This window comes from Trachemys scripta, chromosome 3 (genome assembly GCF_013100865.1).
Source record: "Trachemys scripta elegans isolate TJP31775 chromosome 3, CAS_Tse_1.0, whole genome shotgun sequence".
Classification (NCBI taxonomy): Eukaryota; Metazoa; Chordata; order Testudines; family Emydidae; genus Trachemys; species Trachemys scripta.
This window is the reverse complement of record NC_048300.1, coordinates 73,891,343-73,916,871: the sequence shown is the minus strand read 5'-3', so window position 1 is coordinate 73,916,871 and position 25,529 is coordinate 73,891,343. Positions and strand designations below refer to the sequence as shown.

Genomic DNA, 25,529 nt, shown 5'->3' with positions numbered 1-25,529 from the left:
CAGGAAGACCAGAGGATGAAGGATGCAACGCTGGGGCTGCTCCGGCGTCTGGTGGAGGTTCAGGAACGGCTGCTGGAAAACAGACTGCCGCTTCAGCCCCTGTTCCACCCTCCCCCCTCCCCATGTTCCGTATCCTCCTCACCCAGACGTGTAAGAACGCGGGGGGGGAGGCTCCGTACACCTTCCCATTCCACCCCAGTAGACAGCCCAAGCAAAAGGCTGTCATTTTTTTAACCTTTTCTTTGTGGCTTTTTCCTTCCCAGCAATCCTCCTCCCAAATACCACCCGGGTTCCCTCCCTCTTTTTCTAATCTATTAATAAAGAATAAATGATTTTTAAATGATAGTGACTTTATTTGGTTTGAAAGAAAGCTGGGGGAAGGGGCAGGGTGGGTTCCTTACAGAAAATCAGTCAGTAAAGGGGGAGGGAAGGAGAAACAAACAGATATTTCACACGGTAGCCTGGCCAGCCATGAAACTGGTTTTCAAAGCTTCTCTGATGCACAGCGCTTCATGGTGTGATCTTCTAATCGCCCTGGTGTCTGGCTGCGCGTAATCAGCAGCCAGGCGATTTGCCTCAGCCTCCCACCCCGCCATAAAGGTCTCCCCCTTACTTTCACAGAGATTGTGGAGCACACAGCAAGCAGAAATAACAATGGGGAGATTTCTTTGGCTGAGGTCAGAGCGAGTCAATAATGAACGCCAGCGGCCTTTTAAACGGCCAAATGCACATTCTACCACCATTCTGCACTTGCTTAGCCTGTAGTTAAACAGCTCCTGACTCCTGTCCAGGCTGCCTGTGTATGGCTTCATAAGCCATGGCATTAAGGGGTAGGCTGGGTCCCCAAGAATAACTATAGGCATTTCAACATCCCCAACGGTTATTTTCTGGTCCGGAAAGTAAGTCCCTTGCTGCAGCCCTTTAAACAGAGTAGTGTTCCTGAAGACGCGAGCGTCATGAACCCTTCCCGCCCAGCCCGCGTTGATGTTGGTGAAACGTCCCTTGTGATCCACAAGTGCTTGCAGCACCATTGAAAAGTACCCCTTGCGGTTTATGTACTCGGTGGCTTGGTGCTCCGGTGCCAAGATAGGGATATGGGTTCCGTCTATTGCCCCACCACAGTTAGGGAATCCCATTGCAGCAAAACCATCCACTATAGCCTGCACATTTCCCAGAGTCACTAACTTTCGTAGCAGCACCTGAGTGATTGCTTTGGCTACTTGCATCACAGCAGCCCCCACAGTAGATTTGCCCACTCCAAATTGATTCCCGACTGACCGGTAGCTGTCTGGCGTTGCAAGCTTCCACAGGGCTATCGCCACGCGCTTCTCAACTGTGAGGGCTGCTCTCATCTTGGTATTCTGGCGTTTCAGGGCAGGGGACAGCAAGTCACAAAGTTCCATGAAAGTGCCCTTACGCATGCGAAAGTTCCGCAGCCACTGGGAATCGTCCCAGACCTGCAACACTATGCGGTCCCACCAGTCTGTGCTTGTTTCCCTTGCCCAGAATCGGCGTTCCATGGATAGAATCTGCCCCATTAACAACATGATCTCCAAAGCACCGGGGCCTGTGGTTTCACTGAATTCTGTATCCGTGTCTGTGTCCATGTCCTCATCATGCTGCCGCCGCCGCTGCCTCCTCTCCTCGTTTTTCTGGTCCTGGCTGAGCATAAACTCCACGAGAACGCGCGAGGTGTTTGCAATATTCATGAGTGCTGTCTTGACCTCAGCGGGCTCCATGCTTGCCGTGGTATGGAGTCTGCAGTGTTCACCCACCCAGGAAAAAAGGCGCGAAAATGGTTGTCTGCCGTCCGTTGCTTTCATGCAGGGAGGGAGGGAGGGAGGGAGGAAGTGAGACTGTACCCAGAACCACCTGCGACGATGTTTTTTGTCCCATCAGGCACTGGGATCTTAACCCACAATCCCAATGGGCGCGGGAGACTGCGGGAACTATGGGATAGCTATGGATTTGCTACCCACAGTGCAACGGTGCAGAAATCGACGCTAGCCCCGGTACTTGGACGCACACCACCGAATTACTGTGCTAGTGTGGCCGCACTCATTTCGACTTTATACAACCTGTATCTCAAATCCGAATTATCTAAATTCGGATTAATCCCGTAGTGTAGACATACCCACTGAAGTCTTCTAATGACTCAGTAAAACACTTCCTTCACCATCCTCCATCACTGATCTTTTCCATTCCATTCTCGATGGTCAGTCGCTCTTTCACATTCACCCCCGTCACTACCACCTGACTCCACCAGTTATAATTTAAGTTTAACAAGGAAACATGAACAATACAAAAGGCTCAATCTTACAAAGTGCTGAACGCTATTGTAAGATGTTGAGTGCCCTCAATTCCCAAAGGTTTTATTAGGCATTGTTGGCACCCAGCACCATATTGGATCGAGCCACTAGTCCCTTGAGGACAGCATGAAGACAGTAAACTCTCTCAAAACAACTGACAGATTGTCAGAGCCTCCTGGGGAAATCCTAAAATGTAACAAGTATCAGGGGGTAGCCGTGTTAGTCTGTAGCCACAAAAACAACAAGGAGTCTGGTGGCACCTTAAAGACTAACAGATTTATTTGGGCATAAGCCTCAGAAGTGAGGTTTTTACCCACAAAAGCTTATGCCCAAATAAATCTGTTAGTCTTTAAGGTGCCACCAGACTCCTTGTTGTTTTCCTAAAATGTAACTAGCTGAAAAAAGTAAACAGATTTATCAGAAGCACATTACCCTCAATAGAAAGGAGCAGATGCTCTTTCAGTTATAACAAACAGATTTTAATTTTCTACATTTACCAAACATCCTTGTCTGGATTAACTTTTATGGTTTTCTTAAGAACATAAGAAAGGCCGTACCGGGTCAGACCAAAGGTCCATCTAGCCCAGTATCCTGTCTACCGACAGTGGCCAATGCCAGGTGCCCCAGAGGGAGTGAACCTAACAGGCAATGATCAAGTGATCTCTCTCCTGCCATCCATCTCCACCCTCTGACAGAGAGAGGCTAGGGACACCATTTCTTACCCGTCCTGGCTAATAGCCATTAATTGACTTAACTACCATGAATTTATCCAGTTCTCTTTTAAACTCTGTTATAGTCCTAGCCTTCACAACCGCCTCAGGTAAGGAGTTCCACAAGTTGACTGTGCGCTGCATGAAGAAGAACTTCCTTTTATTTGTTTTAAACCTGCTGCCTATTAATACAAGAACTAGGGGTCATCAAATGAAGTTATGGGAATAAGTAAATAACTTTTCCTTATCCACTTTCTCCACATCACTCATGATTTTACATACCTCTATCATATCCCCCTTTAGTCTCCTCTTTTCCAAACTGAAGAGTCCTAACCTCTTTAATCTCTCCTCATATGGGACCCGTTCCAAACCCTTAATCATTTTAGTTGCCCTTTTCTGAACCTTTTCTAGTGCCGGTATATCTTTTTTGAGATGAGACCACATCTGTATGTAGTATTCAAGATGAGGGCATACCATCGATTTATATAAGGGCAATAATATATTCTCAGTCTTATTATCTATCCCCTTTTTAATGATTCCTAACATCCTGTTTGCTTTTTTGACCACCTCTGTACACTGCGTGGACATTTTCAGAGAACTACCCACAATGACTCCAAGATCTTTTCCCTGACTTCTTGTAGCTAAATTAGTCCCCATCATATTGTATGTATAATTGGGGTTATTTTTTCCAATGTGCATTACTTTACATTTATCCACATTACATTTCATTTGCCATTTTGTTGCCCAATCACTTAGTTTTGTGAGATCTTTTTGAAGTTCTTTACAGTCTGCTTTGGTCTTAACTATCTTCAGCAGTTTAGTATCATCTGCAAACTTTGCCACCTTACTGTTTACCCCTTTCTCCAGATCATTTATGAATAAGTTGAATAGGATCGGTCCGAGGACTGACCCTGGGGGAACACCACTAGTTACCCCTCTCCATTCTAAGAATTTACCATTAATTCCTACCCTTTGTTCCAGTTCTCAATCCATGAAAGGACCTGCCCTTTTATCCCATGGCAGCTTAATTTACATAAGAGCCTTTGGTGAGGGACCTTGTCAAAGGCTTTCTGGAAATCTAAGTACACTATGTCCACTAGATCCCCCTTGTCCACATGTTTGTTGACCCCTTCAAAGAATTCTAATAGATTAGTAAAACACGATTTCCCTTTACAGAAACCATGTTGACTATTATTCAACAGTTTATGTTTTTCTATGTGTCGACAATTTTATTCTTAACTATTGTTTCGACTAATTTGCCCAGTACAGACATTAGACTTACCGGTCTGTAATTGCAGAGATCACCTCTAGAGCCCTTTTTAAATATTGGCGTTACATTAGCTAACTTCCAGTCATTGGGTACAGAAGCTGATTTAAAGGACAGGTTACAAACCTTAGTTAACAGTTCCGCACCTTCCCATTTGAGTTCTTTCAGAACTCTTGGGTGAATGCCATCTGGTCCCGGTGACTTGTTAATGTTAAATTTATCAATTAATTCCAAAACCTCCTCTCGTGACACTTCAATCCGTGACAGTTCCTTAGATTTGTCACCTACAAAAGCCAGCTCAGGTTTGGGAATCTCCCTAACATCCTCAGTCGTGAAGACCGAAGCAAAGAATCCATTTAGTTTCTCCGCAATGACTTATTCTTGAAATCCAATAATACTATGGCAATACACCTCATGAGCATGAAGTCTGGGCTTGCAGAACTAACAAAAGTGGCAACAGTAGAGTCAATCTGAAGCCTCTGTGGCTAAAGATTCAAGATCTGGACCTGCCAGGTTTCCCCTTCACAATCAATTAAAAAACATGGGGGAAAAAACCTGATCACAACATGGAATTATCAGTTTCAACCCAGAGGCCTAATCCTTGTGCCTTTTTAGAGATCATTTTGGCACTGTCTCATATACCTTCTCTGTTAACTAAAAACTCTGGAAGATAGAAAAATTCTGGGATAAGCTCCTTCACGTCAGTCATAGATTCATAGGAGGAGAGGCGCCAAGTTGTGTGGGTAGAATGAAAGGTTCTGTCTGGGATGTCAAAACTTTGATCTGCAAAGAAAAACCAAAACTGAGTTTATTACCTTGACAAGAGGAAAAAACATCAACGTACAATCGGTATTGTGTTACCTCAAAAAGTTCAAGTTCACCAACTTTGCTTGGCTGAGGCCTGAACATTTAGATCCCAATTGCTACATGTGAGACCTAGAGTTAAAAGCCATAGAGAGCAGACTTTTTTCTAACTGATCACAGAAGATATACAGACATTTTTAGAAGATTTAGAGTTTTGTGAGATGCACAAAGAGTTCACGTACTGCGGGTTCTCTTTATGAAAGCCTCAAAAGGGTCCACTGTCAAGGTAGGTCAGATTTCCAAATTTACCACACTTGATAATTTCACTTTATTTTTCATTCGTCATTTTTAACAAAATTAATCTTACCTTGATAAGCTAAGAACATTTTAGTGAAAGGAGGCATTCTAACTAGAAAGTGAAGTACAGTTCCACTGTTGGAGTAATGAGATCCATAGTGATAAGGCTGCACAGGAGGCATTGGGTCATCCTCTCTAGCTCCTTTGCGGTACTCCTCTTCCAAATACTAGAACAGGAAGAACAGGTAAAGCATGGGTGTTGTATTTTATCCAACATGCTACTTAAAAGCTATGTTGCTAGGATACTATACTAAGAGATGCATCCTTCCAGCACTTCACTGGTGCTTTTTATCCCAGACAATTTCTGAAGAATTTAAGCTCTCATTTAGAAGTAAGGGCCTCACCTGGTGGGTTTTTTTTTCCCAGTTGTAAAAATAGCTGCTGTCTGAAGTAATTAGTTATTTATTTTTACCACACAATATTTTTCTGGAAGAGACCATTCCAATAACTGTTTCCAATGCTTCAGCTTTTCACCTTTCAAAACATTAACCATGGTTTTCGGAAATTGTACTAACCATGGTTTGTCCTATTCTACATCTGCAGTTAACTCTGTTCAAGACTAATTCAGCTGCACCTGTTGGTTTAATATTTTTCAGAAATAGGTAACTTCTATAGTTTGGACCAGGTGCCATTTGACCTTTTTGAAAAGGTGTAACTTTCAGGAAAGAGACAAACCTGAATCTTCCAGCCAAAAACTTATTCTTAGGGGTGGCAAATTTAAAGGGATAGTAAATATGAGTTTTTGTAGCAAAAGCTGCAGAAAAATCAGATCAAAGACATTTTCAGAAGTGCCAAAGTGACTTAGGAGCCAACACCTTACATTCAAAAGAGGACTTAGGGCTAGATTTACAAAGATATTTAGGCAGAGATGCAGATACATATCTTTGAAAATCTCAGTAGGTGCCTAAGAATTTTATCCTAAATCGGTTTGAAACTGCCACTGAAAATATGGATGTCAGGTTCACTACACTAGAAAGCCCATCACTTACATGCTTGAGCCCACACAGCAATCTAGTAATAAAGAATTGACATCACTATGGCAGTGTACTAACTGACAATCTGCTAAATCATTTTACATAAATATTGAATGAAGAGGAAACAGTGCCATACATCGATGGTTTCCATCAAAATTTCATTTTAAAAACATCAATTCAACCACAAATGACAGTGCATATGCACACTTAAGCTTTTAAGCAACAGACCACCTGACGTTCACAATATATTGCTCTAGTTATAAATACTGTTCTTGCTGTCCAGGAACAGTGTGGTGTCATAATGTGGGTTTTTCACACTAAACTTAAAATCAAAACAAGTTCATACACACACTTTTGTCAAAGCACACTCCAGATCTTGATGCAAATCTAAATGAAAGGCCCATGTGTAAATGCTTTCCAGACCCATCAAGTCTTTCGCTATGGAATTTAATTGGGCCGGGGGGGGGGGGGGGAAGAGACCAGGAACAAGATACCTTTGTTGACATGGTCACTATGACTGCACCCCATATTCATCATAGTATTATAATAATATGGTTATGGCATAATTATGATGCATTTTGTGCAAGATAATGCAAGTGAGGTGTCATTGGAAAAGATATGATTTGCTGAATATGATTATCCTATTTGTCTGCATGTATCATTTTTATATCTGAAGTTATAAACACTATGTATCTGTACTTCAAATGTAATTACGCATGGGTAACGCCCACTAGGCAAGATGCTTTCAGTCTAGATAGCTGGTTGGGAAGAGCCTATTCAGGGCAATGAGCCATTAGGGAAAACAACAGTCCTTAGGAGAAACTTATCTCCCCCCCACCCGGTGAGCCTTCCTGAGAATGCTCCAGACAGCCTGTAAGTAATGGCTGCTATGACTCTACAAGGACATGTGACCAGGCCACATGATTCTAGACTCCATCTTGGGATGTCAGTATTTTTCCACAGACCAGTCTGGTAACCAAGTTTTGAAACAAAGGGCTCCCGTCATATGCTAAAGCTATATAAGGCAGGGAGTCACATCATCTGTAGTTCTTCATTCCACACACAGGAAGACACCTGGAAACACCTGAGGAACAAAGACTGAACTGGAGGATGTGCTGGACCAAGGCTAAACGGATTTCTAGCTTGTGTATGAAAGACCTGGGGATTCCAAGCTGTAAAGCAAGTGCAACTTGTCCCATAAGAATCTGCAGCCTGCCTGTATCATCAGCCAAGATGAGAATTTGCTAGTTCGTATCCTATCTTTCTAGTATCTTAGACTTAGTTTGTGTTTTGTTTATTTATTACGTAATCTGCTTTGATCTGTTTGTTATCACTTAAAATCTGTCTTTTGTAGTTAATAAACTTATTTTATTTTTTAATCCAAACCAGTGATCTTTGACTGGAGTGCTTGTGGAAAATCTCTGCTTGGTTACCACAAGTGAACATTGTTCTCTTCACACTGAGGGAGAGGCTGGCTAGTTATTAAACTCATATACTCGTCAGATTTGACCAGGGCAGGACAGTTCTGCTCTGGGGTCTTAGGCTGGGAAGCTGGTGGTTAGAGAGCCTGTGTGTAACTGCAGGTGGGTGTGTCCCTATCTATGTGAATTCTGGTGTAAGTGCAGGCTGGAGGACTTTGCAGCTTGTCACAGCAACAGTGTGACAGGGAGCCCAGGTTGTTGGTTCAGAGGGCTCAGTGGTACCCCAGTTCCAGGTGGCACCCGGGGGGGGGGGGGGGGGGAAAATCGGTCACAGTCACCATAAACAAACGCTCAGTAGCAACAGCAGGCAGCGCTAATGGAATACTAATTCTACTCTATATGATCAGATCTATTTTCAAACTAGATTGATGTTAGGAGATGAGGAAATACTTATCAATTAAACTAACTGCACAAAATCTTTAAATGACCCAGGATGTTTGAAGACAAACATAACTGTTCTGTTGCATACTAGAAAAAACCCAGATGTACAATATAATTTTTTAGACAAAATGCAAGGCAATTTACAGAGATATATTTATTTCTTTAGCTTCTTTGGTTAACTTCATATGTATTTATCTGGCTGGTCATGAATTTAAACCCCAACATACATCATATTGTTTTGGTTTTAGATACCAGAATAAAACACATTGTAGAAATGAAAGTTTAAGATACCTTGTAAGTATCCACATATCGATCTTCCTTTTCTTTAGACTGTACAGCTATGGGTTTGGCTAGATTTCTGTAATAGGAGAAACGTTGACATCTTATTTTCATATGAAATTAGAAAATTCAGTAAAATGTAGATTAACATATACAAAGACTGATCTTTTTAACTAAATTAGATTAAGAAGAGTTAAAATATAAAAGGACAAATACAAAGACAAATCCTAAGAACAAAGCTCTACATATGAGTTTAGGAAAATAAAATGACTATAAAAATACATATTCTTAATTTAAAATTGGCCATTTGATGTTAGTGCTAGAGGAATGAAAGTCATTTGTCTACAGAACAGTTACAGTATAGGCAACAGGCAGCATACTCCCCATTCTGCCCCCACCAACATGCTTCAATCCTGACTTGTAGCATCCCTTTAAGAGTAATGCCTTGTCTACCGTGGCAAGGCACCTCCTCTGTCACTAGAATTAATACTTCCCCCACAAATCAGGCCCACTCTGGCCAGTGTGCATCTTCCCCCTCTGTATTTTCTTATCAGTATTTTCAAGGTAGGCCTCAGTTCAGGCCCAAGGAGTAGGGTTGCCAACGCTCTAGGATTGGCCCGGAGTCTTCTGGAATTGGTATCAATCTCCCAGTGACTATTGAAAGCAATCCAGGAGATTTTAATAGGATATTTTAAGAAAATGACATGACATGTTGGGGGAAGAAAAAAATCTCCTGGAATAGCTTCAGTCAGAGTTGGCCACCCTACCACGGAGGGTTCCTCCAGCTAATAAAAGAAAACCAATTTACAAAACACAAACAAAGGGGGGGGTACCTTTCCCTGCCCCCCTGCTGTGGGGGGGTGGTGGGGTGGGGTGTTGTCCTGTTATTGGCCCCAGATGTGTCAACCCTTCCCCTAAACAGGCACTCAGCTTTGGCTGTTTCCCCTGTAGGGAGGAAAGCAGCCTCTCACCCTGGAAAAGCCTATCTCCCTGCTGCCACTAGCCCTGCAGCAGCTCGTCTCTCCTCCCAGTCTCTCATCAGAGGAGGGGTTTTTAAACAGTGTCAGGAAGCCCTTAATTGGACTCAGCTATCCCTATCTGACCTGAAGTAACTCTTTCTCAGTTTATAGGAAAAATGGCCTCTCTCATTCTAAGGCTAACATACCTGCCTTCCATCACTCCTCTTGCTCGATACTAAGTGGCGGGACCTATTGCCATCTGTTGAGGGTGATGACCCTGGTGGGCCAGTCTGTATTCTGCCTTGGTCCCACAGCCCTCCGGGGATATTATTTGGCAGCTCCTTCATGGAGCTGTGAGCACAGGCACATACCTGGTGCGGTTCACCCTTATCACAGAGGTCTGTCCCTTTTGCAACATGAGGGAGATCCTGGCCTACCTTGGGTGTGCAGCCCCTTTTCCAGCTTCTTCTGGACATACTTTTGTGGTTCTGGCTGCACTTCTGCTCCCAGCTTCTAATTTATGCACACCCCATTCGTGGCCCCTGCTCGTCAACCTCCTCCTAGCAATGGCCAAAGTGGCCATCTGTAACACCAGGGAGTGGATGCTAGCTGAGGGAGTGCTCTGCAACTGTGGGGCCTATTTCTGTTCCTCTCTCCGTTCACATATCCAGGCAGAGTTCCGCTGGCTCCCTTGACATCTTTGAGGAGCAGTGGGCGCTGTCCGGGGCTCTCTGGTCGGTGTCCTCTTCAGGTTCCCTGATTCTGACCCTTTGACATGCACACCTGTCCTTGTTTACTATTTTGTTGTCCTCAATACTTATTTGAGTCCCAAGCTCAATAGTTCCTGCCCTTAGGCTTGGGGAGGAGCCTTTAGCTGTGGGTGGGCTTGTGACCGCCCACCTCCCAGAACCCAACAGGACTACTCCTCTTGCAGTTGCCTAGCCTGACTTTCACACTACACACAAGAGCTGCACCAACTTCACTAAAATCCATTTAAAAAATCAATGTAGTTAAGATTGTGCCTGTGTGGACACCTTTTAGTCTGTTTACAACTAGCTGATATAGATTTACCTTTGGTAACTGGCAAGTTGCTCATAGCATAATTCTGGTTTTGGTTATGTTTTGCTAAATTGTCAGGAGGTCTTTGGTTACAGGCTGTTTTTTGTTTTAAGACAAAGGAATGTATATCTGGAAGTGTAAGACAGCAGGTATTGAGGGAGACTTGCCAACTACTGTGAACATAAATGCTGGTAACAACAGGTATGCTATTCAAATTGACTAGATGAGCCACCTACCTATTGTTAAAGGTCATTCAAATACCATTAGACCAGATGTGTTTCCTAGCAATCTTCCTAATTAAGTCTTGGTTTATCAGGGTGATCATAAGTGGATTTTACTGAAATAACCAGTTTAATGAGTTATCTGGAAAGGAGTAATTTCAAAGATTTCATGTTACCTATAAACAGATGGATCATTTAGGTCCAGTGTTTCGCTGGTGTAGTCAGAAAGTATAAAGGGAAATACTGGATACTGCATGAGATCATTGAAGGAACGGCCAGCATGTTTGTTTAAATGAGTCAGGTATTCAAAGTTGGTAATCTGTCCTGTGTACCATAGGTGGGTCAAAGCAGTAATGTTCCCATACTCCAAAAGATTAGGCAGGCTGTTCATTAAGATGTTGTGGTACACATCATCACGGACCTAAAAAAAATATTGTAGTTTTAATCAAGCAACACATTTAAACGGTCATAAACTACATCTCCTCCTACAGTATGTAAGATTCTCTCATTTACAAGATTCTAGAGATCAGAACAATGTGATAAAAAGTCACAACATTAAGATATTGAATTGGTTTAGTCCTTTGTTTTTAGAACGTACCTGTGACACATCCTGTCTATCAAAAAGCCTGGCTGAGCCCTTAACTCGTATCAGCTTCCAGAAGTACCTAAGAATTCAAAGAAGCCTACCCATTGTTTTTCTTAATGTATTCCATGAAAATACACATTATGTATTGAAGAAATTATAAAAAATATCTTTATACACATATTATATATTACCATGCATTAATGCCACACTGTTACCTTTATGTTGTCAAAAGCTAAGAGTAAAGTTCTGCCATTTGTTAAAAATATTTCCACAGCATTGTCTCTTAATTGCCACCATCTCTTATGAACTTCCTTGATTTCTTCATATGTCCAAGAAAATGATGCTGGTTCAGTTTCCCCGTGAAAACTCTGAGGAACATACAGTAGATTGATACAGAAAATGTTTTGCTCAGGAGCCTTTAAAATTAGCCCTATTTGCAGTCAGTTTCCATTTATTAATACTGCATACTGTAAACTAATGCTCTGTGTGTAGTAATTTACTTTAAACTTTGGCTTGTGCTTTTGAAAATCTTAAATTAAGCTGCATTTCTCTAATAGACAAAGAATTAAGTTGTTTACCAAAGACTTTATATAATGAAAACTATTTAATAGATCTTTTGTTTTTAATCTGTTTCACCCCTACGTCAATACAAGACACTGTTAGGGATCATAAGAATTAGCTCTATCAAATGTCACTTTAGGGTAATAAAAACAAATCTTTTTTTATCCACAAGTTTCACCTTTCAATAGAGAAGTATATTATGATTCCTAATTCTGGGGTTCTGGTCCATGATTAAGGCTCCTAGGCACTACCATAATAATATATAATAAAATCTGGTGTTTTTATAACACAACATATTAAAAGACTGGTAGAACTGGGAATAAAACTTCCATTATAGAATAAAGAGACTATCAGCCTTACTCAGGGCATTTGTATGTTATTGCTGAAATGTTGGCAGATAAGCATTTTAAAATTCTCAAATAATCACACACAAATAGAGTCTAACAGTCTATGAATTCAAACTCCCAGATATCTTAATATACAAATTAAAAATTAATATTATGGTGATTTTAAATGATAAAGCACCAAAGTTATTCTTGGTTCTGGTTTAGAGAATTTAGAAAAATGTGTGATCTGTGAAAAAATTCAGCTCATACTCACAGAACTTTCTATTGTGTCAGAAGCATTGTCTTCAACGAAATACATTCCATATTTGCCTGCAGAGAGGAATATTTATACAAAAGGTGACTGTTACTATACTAATTTGTCTTTACTTTTAACATCTATAAAATGATTATACATGATGTCTAAAGCACTAACGATGCTGTTCAGAATAGTAAGTAAAAAGCACAGCACTTAGAATCATAGAATATTAGGGTTGGAAGAGACCTCAGGAGCTCATCTAGTCCAATCCCCTGCTCAAAGCAGGACCAACACCAACTAAATCATCCCAGCCAGGGCTTAGTCAAGCCAGGCCTTAAAAACCTCTAAGGATGGAGATTCCACCACCTCCCTAGGTAACTCATTCCAGTGCTTCACCACCCTTCTAGTGAAATAGTGTTTCCTAATATCCAACCTAGACCTCCCCCACCGCAACTTGAGACCATTGCTTCTTGTTGCATCATCTGCCACCACATAGAACAGCCTAGCTCTATCCTCTTTGGAACCCCCCTTCAGGTAGTTGAAGGCTGCTATCAAATCCCCTCACACTCTTCTCTTCTGCAGACTAAATAACCCCAGTTCCCTCAGCCTCTTCTCGTAAGAGATGTGCCCCAACCTTGGTAGAAATGAAGCTAAATACGATCCTTGACAAGCATTCAATGACTTAAAGTAACAATAAATCCAATGACAGGTTTCAGAGTAGCAGCCGTGTTAGTCTGTATCCGCAAAAAGAACAGGAGTACTTGTGGCACCTTAGAGACTAACAAATTTATTAGAGCATAAGCTTTCGTGGACTACAGCCCACTTCTTCGGATGCATATAGAGTGGAATAAATATTGAGGAGATACACACACACACAGAGCATGAACAGGTGGGAGTTGTCTTACCAACTCTGAGAGGCCAATTAATTAATTAATATTTATTCCACTCTATATGCATCCGAAGAAGTGGGCTGTAGTCCACAAAAGCTTATGCTCCAATAAATTTGTTAGTCTCTAAGGTGCCACAAGTACTCCTGTTCTTTTTAATAAATCCAATGAGCACACTGTGAAAACTGTAGGAAAGGAAGGCCAAACTGACTAGTTGGGTAAGCAGGAGGAACTCCAGTAGTCAGAGTTAAGGCCAGAAGGGGACCCCCATATTATCTAGTCTGTCTTCCAGTATATCACAAACCACTACCACAATAAATGCAGTTACAATCACATAAGCCAATGATTAATTTACCCTGGAATGTCTGTGTTAATAAAATTCATATAGAGGCTGTAGATATGTAAATTAACTAAGACTGAAAAAAACATTAAGTGCACAATAGCCATGCAACTCAAAGCAGCAACACGCAAATAAAATATTCTGCATGTGGGGTAATCTATGACTATTCATCATCCTCTGTACAATATGTGGAAAGTCAAGCAACATTTCGGATACTCCAAGATACATGTGAACCATATGTCTGAACGAAAATCAGTTGTGTGTTAATATATGGATTAAATTTTCTAAAGTTAACTGTGACACTGGCAGATCTGGTGCCAGCTCTTAGCTAATGCCTGCAGTCTTGGCAAGAACTGACAAACTCATAGCTGAGACTAGACTAGTTCACCTGTACCTCAGTTTTGCTCAAAATAGGCATAGTCTTATAAGAACGTATTTAGCGTTTTGACTCAGATTAATGCATGCAGCAATTTACAAGCATTTCACACTTGTAATGTCGATATTCTATGCTATAAGAAAATATGTAAATTTTGTCTGATAACTTCATAAATGTTTGCTCTGAACTTGCAAACCCAGGTACAGGAATTGTCATTCCCCCACCCCACCCATTCAGGAGAAAGAACAGGAGCACTTGTGGCACCTTAGAGACTAACAAATTTATTAGAGCATAAGCTTTTGTGGGCTACAGCCCACTTCTTTGGATGCATACCTAGAAGTGGGCTGTAGTCCACGAAAGCTTATGATCTAATAAATTTGTTAGTCTCTAAGGTGCCACAAGTACTCCTGTTCTTTTTGCAGATACAGACTAACAGGGCTGCTACTCTGAAACCATTCAGGAGGACCATCAAAATTTAAATGGGGCCATTATAAGACAAAAGCTGCGTTAATTGTCCCATCCACCCATGGTGAAGTAGGTGCAGAAGGCCTGTAGCTTTGAATGCTCGAAGAGGTAAATGAAAAATCTTCACATCAACTCTTTTTTTCATCTCTTTGCTGAACTCACAGGGCTAGAGAAACCAAACTGAAGCCAGAGATCCTGTCTACCCAGAAAGACACACTGAATTGACAGATCTCTACAACTCTGTCACTCTTTGGATTTAGATGCAACTCATTTGTGTATATACATTTGCTTGCTTTAACCTGTAAATAATTCTCTTACATTTTTCCTAATTAATAAACCTTTAAATAGTTTATTACAGGATTGGCTGCAGGGGCTGTCTTTGGTGTAAGATCTAGAGTATCAATTGATCTGGGGTAAGTGACTGGTCTCTTGGAACTGGGAGCAACATTATTATGATGTTATTTTTGATGTAAGTGACCATTTATCACTAAATCCAGTCTATGTGGATGGCAAAACAGTCTGGAAAATCTCAGGGGATTGTCCATGAATCCATGGGGAGACTGTTATAAGTGATCCAAGAGTTCACATTTGTTACTGTGTTGGTAAAATCTAATTATAGACCATACTCCAGAATGGTGGTATCTGCCCTGTTTTTTTGACAGTCTGCCCTGAGACAGGCACTCATAGTCGTGAGCCACTCCAGACAAACTGACATTTACATGAATAGAATTAGATCTATACTAGATAATACAGTACTTAGTCCTGCTATGGGTGCAGGGGACTGGATTAGATGACCTCTCGAGGTCCCTTCCAGTCCTACGATTCTATAATAAGGTTTCTCTAACTATTACAGAAGGATTAACGCTGCTCTTTAAACTAAACTAACCTTTTTACAAGAACATTTTTAATATTTAGTCATTCAAACTGTTATGCTTACCTAACAGCAATTCACCAGCTGTCTCTCTAGAAGGTGCTACATTGATGCATCTTCGATTCACTCTGCATATATACAAATAGAAACATTTACTACAAGTCATAAAATTCAGTAGATATCTAAAATTAACAGCCTCAAATACTATACACTATAACCAAGTAGATTTTTCCTTTTTTCTGTGACCCCAAGTGTTCAAATCCCAAAGGAACGTGTAAAACTAGCTCTCGGCTCTTTAAGAATTGTGAGCAGCTGAATAAAACAGCTGAATGTTCAAACTATGAGAGAAATATCAAGCTCAAATTTTTTAATATATATTCACTTCTACAAATTTAGGATTTGTTGCTTTCCGCATGAAACAGCTCTTTTTTATGTTAAGCTAATGTGGTGCTTGTGAAAGGTGCTGGATTGCCAGCACTGCAAAGTTAAAACCTAGTTATCTATTGAATACATATAGTATAGGCAGTGAAAGTGCAGATTTACTCAGCTAGTCAATGAAGGGATGAGAATATAATTCAATCTCCACATCCATTCACTTCTGGGCCTCTGCTGAAAGCACGAATAAATTTCAATTGCAATGCTGATATTTGGAAATGAACCACAACAAAGGCATTGATCATAGGCCCAATACCACCCAGACGGTAATGACTTTCTACTAATTGTTAGGCTTTAAAATCAGCAACCTAGAAGTGAAAAGCTCTGTAAACCCACTACCATCTCTCAAGTCACCCACTCTACTATATTTGCGGTTTTTAATTTATGACAAACAAGTGAAGCAAGTTAAGTCTTCTTAAATAAAAATATTTCTTTGTTGGAAAACATTGTATGATCTTATCCCTATTGTTCATCTCATGGTCACCCCTCATGAACAAAGGCAAAAAATAAAAGTTTCCTTTGAGTAAGATTTTTTTCCCCGAATTTAAAGCTTACCTTATATTCTCACTTGCTGCTTTGTCTTTTACAGTGGAAGAGTGAGAGGAATGTGTTTTATCTTCAAATAGGTAAGACAAAGGGGGTTTGATCACTTCTATTGAAAAGTGTAAAAGAAAAAAATCGATTAAAATATTAACACTCTAGCTTTTGTGAAAATTTAGTTATAATCTTAAAAAAAGTGTTATTACCTTCGTGTTTCTGCCTATCTCGGAGCAGGTACTTATTTGGTATAGTTAAATAGCACCTCTGCAAACGGCGCCTCTCTCTGTTTGGGCCTTCTGTTGGATCTAGTTGCCAAGATGTTGGGTAACAGACAGGATCATACCAGAGTGTTCTGAAAATGAAAGTATTTTAGCATTTTAGAACAACATGACAACATTATATCTATATAGATCTCATTTATTCTAATTAATTTTTTTAAAAATTGGTAAATACATAACCATTACAAACAGGCATGAATTTCACAGTGAAACACTGTCCAACTCATGTTGCTATAAAATAGAGGACTGGATCATGCTGTCCCTTAGTCTCATGGGCTGTTCCATGGATTTTAATAGAACTATTCATGAGTAAGTACTGCTGGATTGGTCAGCAAACTGCTTGAAAGTTATCTAGGGAATAAGTAACAGTACTGATGCATAATGTGTGCTTAGTAAATTAAATTGCTACACTCCAACCTAATACAGCTTGTCCAAAAATAGAAGTACCATCATGGTGGACACTCTTAAGTTTGAAACTGCACTTTGTTTGGACCCTTTCCTTTTTAAAAGATCTTGTACGCTTTTGTTTCTGCAGTAACAAGATACAGCATTTTTGTTGCCAGTCAAGATTTCTTGAATTGGCTTAATGCATTTGCAAAAACACTGGCTGGAAGATACAGTTTATGCAAAACACTCAAACCAGATCTTTGTATTAGCCCTTCACTTTTACTACTGTACCTTTCCAATGTAGTATAATTTTATGTTGTTCCTTGTCCTTCGCCCATTACGTACACTGATTATATTTGATAGAGGGCCAATCTATAGATATTTCAAGATCTAACAACTGTCCATTGGATTGGCCACTTATATACAGGGAAATATATTTAGTAGGGCCGTCGATTAATCGCAGTTAACTCACGCGATTATCTCAAAAAAATTAATCATGATTAAAAAATTAATCGTGATTAATCACAGTTTTAATTGCACTGTTAAATTTCAATTGGAATTCTATTGTTTATCAAATATTTTGGATTTTTTTCTACATTTTCAAATATATTGACCAACAACACAGAATACAAATGTGTACTCACTTTATATTATTTTTATTACAAATATTTGCACTGTAAAGATGGCAAACAAAAGAAATAGTATTTTTCAATTCACCTCAGACAAGTACCATAGTGCAATCTCTTTATCATGAAAGCACAACTTACAAATGTAGATTTTTTTTTGTTACATAACTGCAGTCAAAAACAAAACAAAGTAAAACTTTAGAACCTGCAAGTCCACTCAGTCCTACTTCTTGTTCAGCCTATCGCTAAGAGAAACAAGTTTGTTTATATTTATAGGAGATAATGCTGCCCGCTTCTTATTTACAATGTCACCTGAAAGTGAGAACAGGTGTTTGCATGGCACTTCTGTAGCCAGCATTGCGAGGTATTTACGTGCCAGATATGCTAAACATTCATATGCCACCATTCCAGAGGACATGCTTCCATGCCGACGCTCATTAAAAGAATAATGCGTTAATTAAATCTGTGACTGAACACCTTGGTAGAGAATTGTAGGTCTCCTGCTCCATGGTTTTACTCTCATTCTGCCATATATTTCATGTTATAGCAGTCTCAGATGATGACCCAGCACATGTCGTTCATTTTAAGAACACTTTCACGGCAGATGTAACAAATCCCAAAGAAGGTACCAATGTGTGATTTCTAAAGATAGCTACAGCACTCAACCCAAGATTTAAGAATCTGAAGTGGCTTCCAAAATCTCATTGGAACGGGGTCTGGAGCATGCTTTCAGAAGTCCCAAAACAGCAACACTCCGATGCGGAAACTACAGAACCTGAACCTCCAAAAAAGAAAATCAACCTTCTGCTGGTGGCATCTGACTCAGATGATGAAAATGAACATGCATCAGTCTGCACTGCTTTGGATTGTTATTGAGCAGAACCCAGCATCAGCATGGACACATATCCTCTGGAATAGTGGCTGAAGCATGAAGGGACACACGAATCTTCAGTGCATCTGGCACGCAAATATCTTGCGATGCTGGCTACAACAGTGCCATGTGAACGCCTATTTTTACTTTCAAGTGACAACGTAAACAAGAAGCGGGCAGCATTATCTCCTGCAAATATAAACAAACTTGTTTCTCTGAGTGATTGGCTGAACAAGAAGTAGGACTGAGTGGTCTTGTAGGCTCTAAAGTTTTACGTTTTATTTTTGAGTGCAGTTATTTTTTGTACATAATTCTACATTTGTAAGTTCAACTTTCATGATAAAGAGATTGCACTACAATACTTGTATTAAGTGAACTGAGAAATACTATTTCTTTTATTCTTACAGTGCAAATATTTATAATAAAAATAAATATAAATTGAGCACTGTATACTTTGTATCCTGTGTTGTAATTGAAATCAATATATTTGAAAATGTGGAAATCATCCAAAACATTTATATAAACAGTATTCTCTTATTAACAGTGCGATTAATCACAATTTTTTTAGTCGCTTGACAGTCCTAATATTTAGGATTTCATAAGAACTTAGAAGCTGCAGCATTAGCAAGTACAAGTCACGTTAATCTAATTTTGTTTTAAAAAAAAAAAAAGCATATACATTTCAATTGCTTATAACATTAAAAATCACAAGTGTACAGAATGGCCACAGTTAAGTCCAGTAATACAGATCTAAAATGGCCACCACTTACCTATCGTGTGTAAGTTGCTGAACAAGTTCCTGCCAATGCCTGCTGGCACTTAAATCTGTTTTATACATTCCTCTAATGTGCTGAATCACCTTCTTTCTTTCCATTCCCTGTGACAAAGAGACTGCCTGGGTGATGTCTGCAGCTATTTTGGAAATATCTTTTGACTTTGCATCCAGACGCTGAGAGAGACTGGGAAAAAAGTAATATGAACAAGATTATACATTAGGCATTTTATACTTCATACTGAGTGAAGACCGTGTATTGAATACCTTAGAACGGGCTCTCAAACTTCATTGCACCACGACCCCCTCTGACAACAAAAATTATTACATGACCCCAGCGGGGGGGGAGAGGAGGGAGGAGGCAGCAGAGGGGGAAACCAAGCCTGAGTTCACCCAAGCCCTCCCGTATCCCGTGTGGGGGCCAAAGCCAAAGGCTTCAGGTTTGGCCCCAGCAAGTCTAATGTCAGCCCTGGCAACCCCATTAAAACAGGTCCTGACCCACAGTTTGAGAACCACTGCCTTAGAATCATAGGACTGCAAGGGACCTCAAGAGGTCATCTAGTCTAGTCCTCCTGCACTCATGGCAGGACTAAGTATCATCTGGGCCATCCCTGACAGGTATTTGTCTAATCAGCTCTCAAAAATCTTCAGTGATGGAGATTCCACATGTGTATTTTCAAAGGGAAAGAAAAAGTGAGAGAGATAGCAACTAAACTATATTATGAAGAATAGTGGAAAGATCTGAATAATCCATCACAAGATATTTAAGATTAAATTGTATCAAGAAACAAGAGTTTGCAAAGCTCAAAAATGCAAATGCGAAGGCAAATATATGGAGGTTACTTACTGTAGCTGGAGGTTCTTCAAGAGGTGTGATCCCTATCTATATTCCACACATTGGGTACGCATGTGCACCATGCGCTTGAGTCTGAAGATTTTAACAAGCAGTGTCCATTGGCCCACACACACGCAGCAGATCTCATGCTCCCAAGTGAGAGTATAAAAAGTGCAAGTCGACACCCTCTCAGCTCCTCCTCTTATTGCAAATCTAATCAGATCCACAGCAGAGGGGATGGAGGTTGAGTAGTGGAATACACGTAGGGAATACACATCTTGAAGAACCTCCAGTTACAGTAAGTAACCTCCACTTCAAGTGCTGGTTCCTATGTATATTCCACAAATGGGAGTTTGACAAAGAAGTTATCAGAGTGGCGGTGGGTGCAAGGAAGTCGGCCAACAAAGATGCTTGCAGCACTGCAGATCCACTGCTACAACTGCAGCAGAGGCTTGGACTAGTGCATAAATGTCTAGCAAACATGTGTATGGAGCTCAAGGTAGCTGCTTCTGCATATGTCCTTCATTGGGACCTCCTGTGGTGGCCTGAGCTCTCATGGAGTGGGTCCTTATACTGTCCGGCGGTGGAATACAAGTTTATCTGTAGCATTCAATCATGCAGCCAGAAACCTGCTGAGAAATCTAAAAAGATATAGCCTGACCATGGAATCGGCGTGTTATCACGATGAAGAGTCTTGGAGACTTTCTGATGAACTCTGTTCTTTGCAGGTAAGAGGCCAGTGCATGCCTTATGTCAAGGAACTGAAGTCTCTTCTCTTCAGGAGAAGCACAGAGTTTTGAAAAAAGAATAGATAGTGAATATACTGCTTACGGTGGAATCTGGAGACTACCTTGGGTAAAAATTTAGGGTGAAGGCAAGGAAATACCTTGTGAAATACCATAAGGGGGGGGCATGTCCACCATGAGGGCTGCCAGTGTGCTAACCCTCCTGCCCGAAGCGATAGCCACTAGAAACACGGTGGATAGCGACACGTTCCATGTCCCACTTAAGGGTACAAACTGAGGTCTAGTAAGCTTTGACAGCACAAGGTTGAGCTCCCACAATAATGTCAGTTTAGTGACTGGAGAAAAGGCCTTGAAGAGGCCTTCATGAACAATGTCAGAGGGTAAAGAGAACACCCATTTACTTGGTGGAGAAAGGCACTAATGGCTGCCAGATGAACTTGTAATGAGCTGATTGCCAGATCAGATGTCTAGGTAAATCCAGATAATATAGAATGATCGAGATGCCATTTTCATCACCAACTTGTCCTCCTCTAGAAAAGAGAGGAACTGGGCTCTGTCCTCAGAGGAAAGTTGTTCTGAAAGGCCACAAGCCTAGAGTAGTTACTAAAGTCAGACTTAGTTAGCAGGACCTGGTAATTGGCAATGCAAAATGGCAGGCCCCCAGATGAGAAGACCTTTCAGCCCAGGAAATCCAATCTGATGGGGTGGTCCTTAGGTACGGAGACCTATTATGTTCCATCGCAGTCTGTACAACCAGGGGTTTGGGAGCAGAGTAGGAGAACAGGAATTTAGCTCTCTTTACAGAACTAAATAGCACTTCTCAGCCTTTTTAGGTGTGGGGACGCAAGTCTCTGTGGTGTACCAGACCAGACCAATCTCACTGGTTCCAAAATGGCCTCGTTAACTGGGAGAGACACCATACTTGGGCCCTGAAGCTGCATAACGTCCAACAGTTGGTGTTGTGGGTCTTGGACTTCCTCCAGAGATAACTGGAGATCGCTAGCCACTCTTCATAGTACATCCTGGTATTGTCTATGATCATCTAGTGGGGATGTGGCAGGAGAGACCACCTCATCCAGGGAAGAACAGGAGATTCCCTTCAGTACCTGAGGTTCTGGTTCAACATCTTCCTCCTCCTCATACACCAACAGAACTAATCATTGGTGCAAGGGAGAGGAGTGGAAAGACTACTGGATGGTTCCTGGGTATCTGGTATAGGGATCCCATGTTTCCTGATAGGGTTAGGAAGCAGGACCAACGGTTTGAGGGGTATCCCATGGCATGGGAAACCATCAGACTCCAGGGAGGTCATGTTCATAAGGATAGTGTCCGTAAATCCTGGAATGCCTACCCGGGCTTGGTTCTCTTTGTGGAGACGAAGGAGGGACCAGTTCATTGGATTCATCCAAATCTGAAAATTCTCCTGTTATAACAGTGGAGCTATCAGTACTGGTGCAATTCCATCGGATGGTTGTAAGTACGACAGTTCCCGGGACACTGAAGTAATATAGTCTACTGGTGTAGTAATGTCCCTCAGGAGGGCTGAGCCAGAGAACAGTGGAGGCTGAGGGTAAGGGAGAAAGATATCCTCTGGTGCCATATAGGTCCCTGTGTGCCCTGGTTGGCATCCAGAGTACCAGTGCATTCCTTGGGTAGATGAGTCAGTACCACAGAGTCTGGAGATGCACTTGTGGATGAGACCAGCGGATGACTGTCCTAGTGCTTTGGTACTGAATATCACTGACAAAACCAATATATCCTCCTTTCTATGCACTTTACCCTCCATCCTGTGTTTTTTTGTGTGGAGCCAGTTCCTTAGGGTGTGTGCATAAGGGCTCATCTGACCTCGATGGGCTCAGGGAAGGAGCTTGTCTCTTATGGACAGTCCTTGCTGGGGATCGGTCCTTGAGCCCATGAGAATGCCCCTTATTCTCATGGGAAGCCCTAGAGGAAAAAATCTTTGGACTTAAACACTTAGAGCTCCACTCCTAAGCATGTGCTTGGAGGGGCACTGCTCATTTGGTGAGGTCTATATATGGAGTGGGCGGTCTTTCTGGCCCAGATTGAAGAGGGGCTTCATAGTCTTGTCCATTAAGTGTTTTGTAAGTTAAAGCTCACAAGCTTGGGGAATCCTCTGTGGAAACAAGCAAAAAATGCTGTACCTCACCAAAATGTGAGAGATACCCACTCAGTTGGCAGTGTTGGTGTTTGTTGCTGACTGAGAAGGATCTGGGGCAAGAGATGCAGTTTTTCAAGCCCAGGAGCCTAGGCATAGTCACAGACCATGTGAAGGGAGTCCCCGGTTTGGAGAACTGAATAAGCTAAAAAATAACTATTTACAATCTTAGTTACTGGTTTTCTGAAAGGCTGAAGCAAAAGAGGACACTGAATTCCAACTCAGACCATACAGCAGTAAGAAGGAACTGAGAGGGTGTTGACGCTCAGTGCTTCTTATAGCCTTGCTTGGGAGCACAAGGAGATGTGCAGGCCAATGGACGCTACTTCTTAAAATCTCTGGACTCAGGTGCATGCGTACCCCACATGTGGAATTTACACAGGAACCAGCATTTGAAGAAGAAAGTGGTTTTGTGTTCTAACCAGCTGGTTGCAATGACGTGCCACACATTTAATTGCATGGTTCACATGCAATGGGAGAAACATCCTGATGGATACAGTAGCTAGCCTTTCATTGGAAAGAATTTTTTTTTTTTTTTTTTAAGATCTATGCCAAATAAAAGATTAAATGTTCTGACATTTAAATAATGTCATTGGTTATTAGTGAAGGCAATCAGAGAATGTCACTTACCTACAATCAAGCTGTCTTAATTACAGCATAATAAATGTTGAAACAGGCATGGATATTGATTTTAAAAGATTTTTTATATAAAGTGCCCGTGGCATTTTGCAACAGGCTATGCTAAAGAATACTCTTCCATAGATCTTTTACTTACTTTTGTTGATTATTAGTCATAGTCTTCTCCCAAACAGCTTTGTTCACACATTCTTCTGCCTCAAACTTCTTTCGATCCTGAAATAAAAAAAAAAAAAAAATTAATTCCAGTTTAACTAAGCAAGTTAAAATTTATGCTTTGTTTTTCATCTGCAAGTTCCACATCCGGAACTATTTTTAAAGTTACAACTGAGACACAAATCAATGCTCCTATAGACATCAACAGAATCCAAGTCTGTTCACTCGGTGAAATCATCTCTTCTCACTTAAAGGATCTTATAGCATCAGACCTTCAATCCAGTAACACTATCATTTAAACAAGGAAAGGAGTTATATAGTCAAAAACATAAATGACTTACAACAATTTGTATCAATTGGTTCCATTCTTCTAAGTAGCAAAAGTTGTTTTTAATTCACATATGGCCTGTTTCCAACTCAGAACATCATATTGTCTAAGTAACATATTAGGACATATAGTGTACATTCATAGCAACTATTCAAAAGCTTGTGTGTTAGAGACAGGAGGGACCTAATGTACTCCAGTCATTAAGTAAACATACTCAAGAGGAACCTGACCCACCCTGAAGTCAATAGCAAAATTAGAAACGACTCCAGTGAGAATAGGATTTGTCTCTATATTGTTAAAAAAAAAATTAACATCTCCAAATGTTCTAATTTGCTACAACGCAGCTGGGGCTAGATTCACAGAGAAACTTAAGTGTGGCAACACCGAAAGTCCCCACGCCTTACTTTTAAATGCCTAGAAAAATCAATGAAATTCACAAAGCCTGAGTTTGGTGCCTAGGGTCCCTATACAATGAATTGAGGGAAATGGTGTCTCAGAATGGGAATCACAGAAGAGCCAGCATGCTAGGCAGCTCCCTAAGCTAGCCAATGGGAGATGCTGAGGGGAGGGGTGTGTGCTAAGCCTCACCTGACAGGGAGTTTGGCATTTAAGTCCTGGCTAGAAAGGTGGTCCCTCTCTCTGCTTAGGATTCTCAGATGCAAATCCTCTCTTGGGGTTAGGCATCTATACCATTTTTGCAAGAAGCTGAGGGGAATGTGTGTGTGTTTGGAGGGTGGGGAGGGGGGGGATGGGGAAGGACCTCCCTCATAACTTTTAGCCCAGTGCTTAGAGTACTTATCTGGGATATGGGAGAACCCTGGTTCAATTCCTCCCTTCTGCTTCAGGGGGAGAAGGTATTTGAACAGGGACTGCCACTTCTCAGGTCATTGCCCTAACCACTGAACTATGGGATATTCTAATGTGGGGCTCCCTCCGTCTCACCTGTTGAAGCTGTTCCACTGTGGATAAATATTTATTAAAAATCTTTGAGCTGGAGAGAGCGAGGAAGCATGAGACTAACTCTGTAGCTGGTGGTTAGAGTACACACCAGGAAGATGGGATACCCAGGATCCAGTCCCCCTGCGCCAGTGATTTTTTAAAAATTATTTTGGGAAAGTGGCAGTTAGGCACTTAAGTCCCTTTGGGAATCGAGCCACTTGTCCTTAATCAGAGGGATAGCCGTGTTAGTCTGAATCTGTAAAAAGCAACAGAGGGTCCTGTGGCACCTTTGAGACTAACAGAAGTATTGGGAGCATAAGCTTTCGTGGGTAAGA

At 41.1% G+C, this 25,529-nt stretch overlaps 1 protein-coding gene across 1 annotated transcript in view; it reads right to left on the bottom strand.

The window, feature by feature from the left end:
* Positions 1-25,529, bottom strand: part of LYST (lysosomal trafficking regulator) — a 125,551-nt gene that overhangs the window by 31,618 nt on the left and 68,404 nt on the right. Inside the window, exons 31-41 of the mRNA XM_034766872.1 lie at positions 23,911-23,987; positions 19,377-19,565; positions 16,651-16,796; positions 16,460-16,556; positions 15,536-15,597; positions 12,549-12,604; positions 11,603-11,755; positions 10,978-11,222; positions 8,575-8,641; positions 5,458-5,614; positions 4,929-5,069 (exon numbers count right to left, since the gene is read on the bottom strand). Of these exons, the coding sequence (XP_034622763.1) occupies positions 4,929-5,069; positions 5,458-5,614; positions 8,575-8,641; positions 10,978-11,222; positions 11,603-11,755; positions 12,549-12,604; positions 15,536-15,597; positions 16,460-16,556; positions 16,651-16,796; positions 19,377-19,565; positions 23,911-23,987 (1,390 nt within the window). The remainder of the gene's footprint in view (positions 1-4,928; positions 5,070-5,457; positions 5,615-8,574; positions 8,642-10,977; positions 11,223-11,602; positions 11,756-12,548; positions 12,605-15,535; positions 15,598-16,459; positions 16,557-16,650; positions 16,797-19,376; positions 19,566-23,910; positions 23,988-25,529) is intronic.